At 32.9% G+C, this 10,149-nt stretch overlaps 1 protein-coding gene across 1 annotated transcript; it reads left to right on the forward strand.

Moving 5' to 3' along the window:
- Window positions 1-3,529: 3,529 nt before the first annotated feature.
- LOC113516432 (uncharacterized) lies at window positions 3,530-6,064 on the forward strand. The gene is made up of 2 exons (XM_052892624.1): window positions 3,530-3,984; window positions 4,303-6,064. The coding sequence occupies exons 1-2, from the start codon at window positions 3,890-3,892 to the stop codon at window positions 6,017-6,019; spliced, it is 1,812 nt and encodes a 603-aa protein (XP_052748584.1). The 5' UTR covers window positions 3,530-3,889; the 3' UTR covers window positions 6,020-6,064.
- The last annotated feature ends 4,085 nt before the right edge of the window (window positions 6,065-10,149 follow it).

The following is a 10,149-nucleotide window of genomic DNA, read 5'->3' on the forward strand; positions in this document are numbered from 1 at the left end:
CGGTTACCAATCCGCCTGTCAAGTGTGGCAACTACTGGAAAAACTCTTCTTATGGAGAAGGCATATGTTCTGCAGTGGATGGTTAACGGCTGATAAATAATGATATAATAATTAGTAAGGATTTAATTTTAAAATCTGTTGCCTGTAAAAATTCGCCAAAATCGAAACCATTCATACGTTTCGCCGTTGAAATGGTGATGTCACAGAATAGGTATACTGCAGTGAATTTTGGATCTCTATAACTGTATTCAAGGTCTTGTAAGCGAAATTCCAAGATCGAAAACCGCATTTATATCTATTAGAAAATACAATAAGCTGAGATTTGCCAAATTTAACAATACGGTTACTATTAATACCGTTCGACGTTCGTTCAATTAGAAAGATTAGAATAGCAGTTGAACCCTATATATAAATGGAACTTAATAATCATGCTAATATTATATTAGAATTACTCAAATTGTAAGGACGTTTCAAAGACAAGAATAACATCGGTATTGCTTCGATATCTAAATATAATTTTTTTTTGGCTTAAAGGGTTGAAAAAGGTCGTCTCCCATTTCGATATCGCCCGTATCAACCGGATTCATTTCAATGGGTTTCTTTATTTCAGTATTATATATTTAATATATCTATTATTTGGCCAATATATAAGTATTGTAAGTGAAATATATAGATATTGGTATATATTCTTTTTAATGGGTGATAATGATATAGTAACCCCGTCCGCGCTATCGGTATACGCCGGCGGGGCACCAGTGAGGGATGATAGGTGACGGTGAAAGTAGGCCAGTTAGCCCATCGTGACGAATTACACTAGAATAACCACGATGGTTTTCAGGGGGAACCGCGTGGAGGTCGACCTGATAGGGTGTATTGCTAACAATGGGTTCATTAGACCCTTTATTAGACTAACAATCCTTTTCCCCCCTATTGGTATATATTACCCAATCTTAGATGTTGGGTTGTTTAAATGTTTGTTACTAAATTGTGCTTGAAGGGATTTGAATGGAATTTGATAAGCGGCTAGATTAACTACTAACTTAAGACAAAGGATATTTTGTATCTATACTTATACATATTGAAACATACATACTGAATGTTGCGGAAAAAAGTTAATGAATTACCTTTTACTCAGTATTTAAGTTGAAAATGTTAAGTTGATGCTAGAGATCGTGGGTTTTTTTTTGATGGGTTAAAATGGTATGGTAACCCCGCCTGCGCTAACGGTATACGCTGACGAAGCACCAGTGAAAGGTGATAGATGAGAATAAAAACAGGCCAGTTAGCCCATCATGATGAATTCATCAGGAATTAACCATGATAGTTTCCCGGGGGAACCGCAAGGAGGTCGGCCTGGTTGGGTATATTGCTAGCAATGGGGTTCTCAGTCTCCATTACTAACAATCCCTTCCCCCCTTCCTTTGTAGGTTAGGCAAAGAGAACAAAGCCCATACAGCCTAATCTGATGAAAGTAGTAATTTTCTTTTTATGGATTTTATGGCTAATGAAATCTTTTGATTGTGTTCTTGATGAAAATATTTATTTCTATTTATTCCAAAGGGAACGGCAAAGGACTCTGCCCAAACAGCTCATATCTATCATAATGATTCCCTTTCCCCCCGCTAGAGATCGTGGGTACGTCGCGGAGTTTGGAATTTACATGTTAGAAAACACTCGTGTACTTTCACACATTTTTATAACTATAATTTTATGAGCTCACTTACAAAAACGCTTGTCTGCTGCAGCTGCTATATTATTATATTTTATGTTGCAATGTAATAAAAATAATAATACAAGTGTTTATTAAAGAAGTAACATAATATATAATTTAATAAAATTATTACTCAATCAGTAACTGTTTTGTCACCCCTTTCTCCGAAGGCAAAAGACAAATACCCCGTTATATAAGGTAGACTAAACTAAAATTTCATCCCAACCATCTGGACAAGTGGCGGTCCTCCACCGTGCGTTTTTCAAGGCATTTTCTCCCACGCACAACCACTCTTTGGAATTAACTTCCAGCAGCAGTATTTCCGAACCGATACGACAACATAACCTTCAAGAAAAGAGCATATTCCTTTTTAAAAGGCCGGCAGCACACCTGCAATGCCGTAGGTGTTGTGGGTGATCATGGGCAGCGGTAGTCACTTACCATCAGGTGAGCCGCATGCTCGTTTGCCCCCTGTGTTGTAAAAAAAAAAAAAAGAACAATATAAATACCTTGGTCATATGTTGACCTCTGACCTGAGAGACGATATGGACATAGAGAAAGAGCGTAGGGCGTTGTCTGTGAGTGCCAACATAATTGCTCGTAGGTTTTCACGTTGTTCGAGGGACGTCAAAATCACTCTTTTTAGAGCATTATGTACGTCCTTTTACACGAGTAGTCTGTGGGCTTTTTATAGTCAGAAACAATAAAAACTATAAATAATAAGTAAATTATAATTATGAAATTTATTTATAAATGTAAAAAGAAAAGTAATTTAAAATTTGATTTAATAATTTATATTGTTGGTGCAAATTAATATTGTTAAAATTTTGTGGGCCCTGGTTGCCTTTATTAAAGATTGTTATTATTAAAAGCCTTCCCAGAGTCTTCCATTTTATACTGTCTTCGGCTATCCTTGTCCAAAGTGCACCTGCTGCTTTTATGTCTGTAACCCATGTGTCAGTGGTCTTTTCTGGTGGGAAAGGGATTGTTATAGTAATGAGGTCTAATAGCCCCATTACTAGCATTATACCCTCTTAGTTCGACCTCCACGCGGTTCTCCCTGGAAACCGTCATGGTTAATTTTTGTGGAATTCATCATGGTGGGCCAACTGACCTGCACTCATTCTCACTTATTTACTACTGATGCCCCGCTAGTGTATACCGATAGCGCAGGCAGGTTACCATTACATTATCACATTAAATAAAAAGGGCTTTTCTGTTACGATATATTAAATTAAAATATTGTAGCATACAAGGGTTTCATACAAACGCCGGCAGCACACCTGCAATGCCGTAGGTGTTGTGGGTGACCATGAGCGGCGGTGGTCACTTACCATCAGGTGAGCCGCATGCTCGTTTGTCCCCTGTGTTGTAAAAAAAAAGATAAGATACGAAATCTTTTCAGTCTCTAAGTATTGTGCGTACTTTTATGTTTAAATCTATACGATTCAGAATGTATATGAGTAATATGACTTATTTTACCATTAGATTTATTAGATAGCATACAAATTGATTCTGATTTTTAATTGGCCAATTAATTATTATTATTTATAATATCAGACATTAACTGTCCACTGCTGGATATAGATGGCCTCCATAAGTGCAGTTTTGCCAGTAGTTGCCACGCTTGGCAGGCAGGTTGGCAAACGCAGTTAGGGTTTGGTGATGTTTTAATGTGCAAAGATGCATATTTTATATATATATATATATATATATATATATATATATATATATATATATATATATATATATATATATATATATATATATATATATATATATATATATATATATATGATATATATATATAGATATATGAGTCATATAGATGCAAAGGCAGCAACATCCTATTTTTCAACACTAGCGACTTTGAATATAATGTGTCAGTGTCAGATCAGGTTTATTATTTGAATTAATAAGTTTGTAGCAAAAATAGTAACATCATGTCTAAAATAACCGTAGAAAATATAGGTTTGTAGCAAACACAGTAATATCCACTTTAGTAATACCAAAGACAGCAACATCCGATTTGACCAATCAGGTATCTGTATTTGGCTACCATGTTACTCGATTTAGTATGGCGATTGCAGTTTGTTAGTTTTTCTGTACTGTTTTTATTTTTGAAAATTAAATACGAAAAAGATATTATTTTTGTCAGTAATTGTAAAAACCAACACAATGGAGAATTTTCCTACCCCTTGTGATAAAAAGTCGAGTAGAAAAAGGCAAGCTGACCCCAATAAATGGAAGAGAAATATAGCTAAAAAGCAGCGGTAAGTTGTAGTTCGATTGATTGTTTTTGATCCTTTATTGCAATTGATATAAGGGATTATACCATAGACGACGATGACCGCTTACCTTCGGTACGGTGGTGGCTTGATAATTCAATTGCACTAATATTATAAAAAAAATTACGAGATATATACTGCTTAATAAAAAAAAAAACCTAAATCATGCATGTAAAAGTGAGCTTGTTTCCTTTTCATGTCTAAACTACTGAACTAAATTTAATGAATTTAGCATAAAGCTTTTCTCGGATTCGATTGATTGGTGAAATTCTCATAAATTGTAGAATTGTATTTATGTTTTAGGTATTCTCCAAAGACTCTTCCAAGAAGGTTACTGTGTCGGCACAAGAAAAATTTTGGATGTTTGACACTATCTATGAAAGATGTGAAGCTATTTTATGATAATTTTTATGCAGATCCAGATAAAAGAAAACAGGATGCTTATATTTTAAAACATTGTACCCCTTGTACTGTATCACGTCGCCGTCCTGTTAAATCAAAATATGGAAAGCAAGACTTTCAAACAAAATTTTATATTTATTGTCAATCGCTAAAGAAAAGAGTGCAAGTGTGTCAACGTTATTTTTTAACAGTCTTACAAATTACAAAGTATAGAGTTCAAACTGTGTTGAAAGAATATTATAAGACTGGAAAACTATTGTCTGAAAAAAGAGGAGGCGATCGTATTTCAATAAAATATGCGGCAAAACGAGAGGCTATAATCAATTTTATTAATAAAATACCGTGCCAAGAACCACATTATTGTAGAGGAAATACTAAAAGGTATTATTTGTCATCAGAATTATCTATAAATAAATTACACCACGCATATAATGCTGAAGTTGTCGATAGCCTAAAAGTAAAGAAGTCTTACTTCAGGCATATATTCAATACAAAATATAATCTTTCATTTGGCACTCCTCGAACTGATGTATGTGCAACTTGTTTAAAATTCAATGAGCAAATGAAACGCGAGAAAGACGTTAGTAGAAGAAATAATTTAATAGTGGCCCAAAGACTACATAAATTGCGAGCAAAAGCTTTTTTCGAAAAAGTTAAAGAAGAAAAAATTAAACTAAAGACTTTCTCGTATGATTGTCAAAAAAATCTTAATCTGCTCAAAGTACCTGATCAGGTTGCATACTATTTGAGAAATATTTATTTGTATAATTTCACCATAGTAGAGGGATCTTCACAGAGTAAATTGCGTTCTGAAAATGTGTTTGCTTACTGTTGGACCGAAAACCAATTTCCCAAAGCAGCCAATGAAATAGCTTCAGCCGTTTACCACAGGTTGAAAAATACAGACTTGTCATCCACAGAAATAATAAGACTTGCTGCAGATGGATGCGCAGGTCAAAATAAAAATACGATAATGTTGGGAATGCTATCTAAATGGTTGACTGAAGCGCCACAAAACGTCAAGGCAATAGAGCTTGTCTTTCCTGTGGTTGGACATTCGTACATACCCCCAGATAGGGTGTTTGCCCAAATAGAAAAACAACTAAGAAAACATGAAGTGGTTAGCGGCCCTCAACAATACTTGAATATTATTTCAAAATTTAGCACAGTTAACAATTTAGGAACTGACGTTGAAGTATTTGATTGGAAGACTGCTGCGCAGCAAGTCTTTAAGCCCGTCGGTAACTGGCATTTTCAGTTTAAACTTTGCAAGCGTTTCATATTAACACGTTCAAAAAGACCTGGAAATATTTTGATCCAAGGACATCTACACTATAAAAATGATGATGGAGTTTCTAGAAACGTTTGTAAAAGGAATAAAACAATCTCCATGATAAATCCACAAAAAATTAATGTTTCAAACTACATAACAAGCAGTAAAAAAAAAGATATATTGACTTTGCTTACAAGTCATTGGGGAAATGACTGGCAACAAAATGAGGATTTGTCCTTTTTTGTACCCTTACTGGAAAGAATTGATAAAAATGAAGAAAATGAAGATAGAGAATATGATGCAGAATGTGAAGAATATGAGGAAATAGATGATATGCATGTTTAATAATTTTTAATGATAATTGGAGGTAATAAATAATAATAATAATTATAGTTGTAGTATTATTTGTATTTTTACCATTTCTAATTAATTTTCTAAATAACAAGTTCAAAATAAAAATTTTGACAAAGTACATAAGTTAACTTTAGTGCAGGTATATTTATTTTTAATTTATTTTTTATGTTATGGCGTATATGTCATATGTATATATATGTATATATATATATATATATATATACACATATATATATATATATATATATATATATATATATATATATATATATATATATATATAAAAGGTGAAAAATAAAAAATATATTAGATAAGTATCAAAATTCTTTAGATTAACTATGATCTAAAGTTTATGATTGCAAATACAGCAACATCCCGGAGATTTAGCTGCAAAGATAACAACATCCACGAGTTAGACGCAGAAACAGAAACATCCTAATTATATATGCAGTTTCTCGGAACATGTTGATATTACTATGATATTGTAACTATTCTTTGTGATAACCATGTAATTCTCTAAACTTGAGTGTTTAAAAAATTATCCTATAGTAACTACATTGCTTTTAAACCATAAATATTGTTTGCTGCCGTTTCGGTAAAACTGGATATTGCTATCTTTGCATCTATATGACTCATATGATATATATGATATATATATATATATATGATAGATGAAAATATATGTTTAATTTCGCTGTATGTGATTGCTTAATTAATTATATGTTGAGCGACATTTTATCTTAAAATAAAACATCATAGCATCCCTGTATGTGAAGCGCTTTAGACAAATCCACGATTTACATTTGAAGAGTTACCAAAAGTCCTAAAATGATCCTATTTTGAACGAATACGTACGTGGTCGCGATCCGTCATCGCCGTCTGGCGTTCAACTTCAACACGTCGTCACACGTCTGCGGCTAAAAAAAAGTCACGAGCGCCTGTTTCGGGAACCGGTATTCTCTCCCACAGTCCCCCAACTGTACTGGTGAATGAATTAACTCGATGTCGGCATTAAGATAACTTATTAATAAATAGGTAGGAAATGGTAGTCGTAAGAGTATAAAACGCTAATTGCCAACTGCCGAAGAAATTAGGGTAATGTTTATCAAGAATAAGTGCATATTTACCTATACGTACACGTAAATATCAGTATAGGGTATACGTAAGTATGTCCCGTTTTTTGGCCCAGTGTGTAACCTGGATTTTAACTTAAAAACATTTTAAAATAAGAATAGTTAGTGACTTTATTAGTAAGTATTAATTTAGTTACGATTAATACTACCGTTGTTTTCTTCAAAAATTCTAAATTAATTCTAAATTTCAATGACTTCGAAAATTCTAAATCGTAGAATCGATTTCATTTTGCTATCCATTCACTATCGATCTTTACAATTGTGTTGGTTTTATATTTTATCAATATTGAAGTCACTGTTTTTTTAGCGGAGCAAAACGTACTTGTGTATATGTTATGTGATAGATAGCAAATTTAAAATTTTATAATCAACTAGCTTTTACCCGCGACTTCGTCCACCTTACTAGAATATGTTTACTGACCGGGATAAAAGTAGCCTATTTTATTCTCCATCCCTTATAGCACGTGTATGTCTAATTTCATAGTAATCGGCTGAGCCGTTAAGTCGTATAGCGTAACAAACAAACAAACATTCATATTTATATTATTGTTTATTTATTAATTTATTACATCCACTGGGTGAGCTTTACAGTCTTCCAATACGCTCACCCAGGAAAGCATGAGTACAATAACATATAAAAAGGAATATTAAACAAAAAATAATATAAAAAGATTTAACTGAAACAAAAAACGTCTGAACACAAATACTCTGTGGTCACTCGACGAAATTCCAGCAAGTTGGAGGCAAATACATCCAATTGCGAATACTGGCTCAAAATATCATTGAGTAGTTTCAATGCAAGAGATAGGAGAGCCTGCTATTAGTTGATAGCCTACTGATAGTTCTTTCCAATTAGTAAAGATTTTGATCATTCTTTTTCGAACCATTATAGATTCTTATTTCCGTGTCGTCTCATAATAATTGTCACTTTGCGGCGCAAAATATACTTGTTGACATTAATATGTAGGTAAATTCCAGTGTTGACAGTAGTAAATGTAAGTACATAATTAATATACATATATAATTAAATCTTACCTTTTCAATAATAAAGTCGCTCCACGTGGTAGTTTATAACGGGCAAGAGTCGGGGCCGGTGGATTTATTGATCTATTAATTTGTATGTAATTATTTTTTTAATTATACACGGTTTGTTATATAACAATTACAGAAACTTTTAGGGTAAGGTATAATGTTAATTCTATTGTTATTCTTATTATTTGAATGAATGAATGAATGAGTATACTTTATTTGCATTATACAATATGGGAAATAAGTAAGGCAATTTACAAACACAACGATACAATTGTATAAGTACAGTAAGGTGGTCTTATTGCTGAGAGCAATCTTTTCAAGACAACCTTAAGGTTATTTATTTTTCAACCAATTATTCAATTCAAATAGAAAGAGGTCTCAATTCGGTTTTATTTTTTTATATGTTTGTTTCACAATTAAAGCAGTTTTTTTTTTGTTTGTGGAACACAATCTATAATTATTTTTTTTATAATTATATTAACGAATTATTTTGTTTGATTCCATTACTGTTAACCAGTAATATGGACTACCATAAAGTAACACTTGATTGAGTAAAATATTAAAAAAATAATCGGTTTTCCATTTGTATTGTGCGATAGATATTTCAATGTGTTATGTTGCAACTTTCAAAAGGAGTTTCCCAATTCGTCTGTACTTTCTGTTACGCTATATCTTTGCAAATACTTTGTTTATTTTGTTTATTTCTCTTATATTTTAATACGTTTCGATGTTATCGTGGTTATTAATTTGATATACTTGTCGCAGTTTACATTTGCAGAGAAAAATCCTGTTTGCTGCGAAGCAAAATCTACTCCCACTTGCAGATACATAATTCCGCGTTCTTAATCCAAATATTTTCAATCTAATGTGTCTACGAAACATTTCATTCGTCTGTGTTTTGTCACGATTACTTCAATCGTTGATTTTTTATAGAGCAAAATACACTTGATGTCTTTGGCAGTCGATCACGCGCTATGTCTATACTACCTTACACTCCCAATATTATATTATTATCTCTCAAATCTTCAACACTAAATATACCTGTTTTTTATAACGAAATCGAGGTATGTGCATTCCTTTACACCCAAACTAGTATAGCTCCGTCTCTTTCACATTTCACCGAACAGAAAGAATACAATGAACGGGTTCGTTGTGTACCATACCAGCGTGAAATAATAGGCATTGCGTTTTTGTCTATCGTTTCATTGCGTGCCCAAAATTGTCTGGTAGGTACTAAATAATTACTACCTATTTACTTCATGCTTACGGCCGATCAATTGGACTTAATGATTCGTTTGTTTTTATGTTTAAGCGGCTTCCGAAAGAAGGGTTTTTTTTTTAATGGGTGATAATGGAATGGTAACCCCACCGGCGTTATTGGTATACACCGGCGGGGCACCAATGAGGCATGATAGATGAGGATGAAGCAGGTCAGTTAGCCCATCGTGACGAATTCAATAAGAATTGTTCACGATGGTTTCCAGGGGGAACCACGTGGAGGTCGAACTCCATTGCTAACAATCCCTTTCTCCCCCACGAAAGAAGGGGGTATCTTCAGTTTGTCTCAATTTTTTTTTGTATCTATACTGTGCATTTCTGAATTGATTTTGAGAATTATTTTTACAGTTTGTAAGATTTTTTCTCGTGTTGATGTCGTATTAATTTTATGATGATTGAAGTACCCGGTTTTGTTTGCAAAATAAGCGGCTGCTTGTTGATTGAATTTTTTTTTTACAATGGAATTAATGTTTGAAAATTCGTATAAGCATAGACTACATTGAATATTGTTTATTATTTTAATTTGTATTGTTATTGTTTTCATTTATTAGTGATAAAATTGTAATAATGTAATCAATCAAACACATTGAAAATAATATTTGGGTGTAGGTTATATATATATTTATATATATAACCTACATATATATAAAAAAGTGTTTTCCTCCTCTCTCCTACTTG

The sequence above is a fragment of the Galleria mellonella genome, unplaced genomic scaffold (assembly GCF_026898425.1).
Source record: "Galleria mellonella isolate WM207_F2 unplaced genomic scaffold, CSIRO_AGI_GalMel_v1 utg1634, whole genome shotgun sequence".
Taxonomy (NCBI): domain Eukaryota; kingdom Metazoa; phylum Arthropoda; class Insecta; order Lepidoptera; family Pyralidae; genus Galleria; species Galleria mellonella.

Bases quoted from the DNA above. Each gene is read 5' to 3' on its own strand.
- LOC113516432 (XM_052892624.1), top strand. From the start codon at position 3,890: ATGGAGAATTTTCCTACCCCTTGTGATAAAAAGTCGAGTAGAAAAAGG. The intron at 3,985-4,302 runs GTAAGTTGTAGT...TTTATGTTTTAG, and splicing joins AATATAGCTAAAAAGCAGCG to GTATTCTCCAAAGACTCTTC.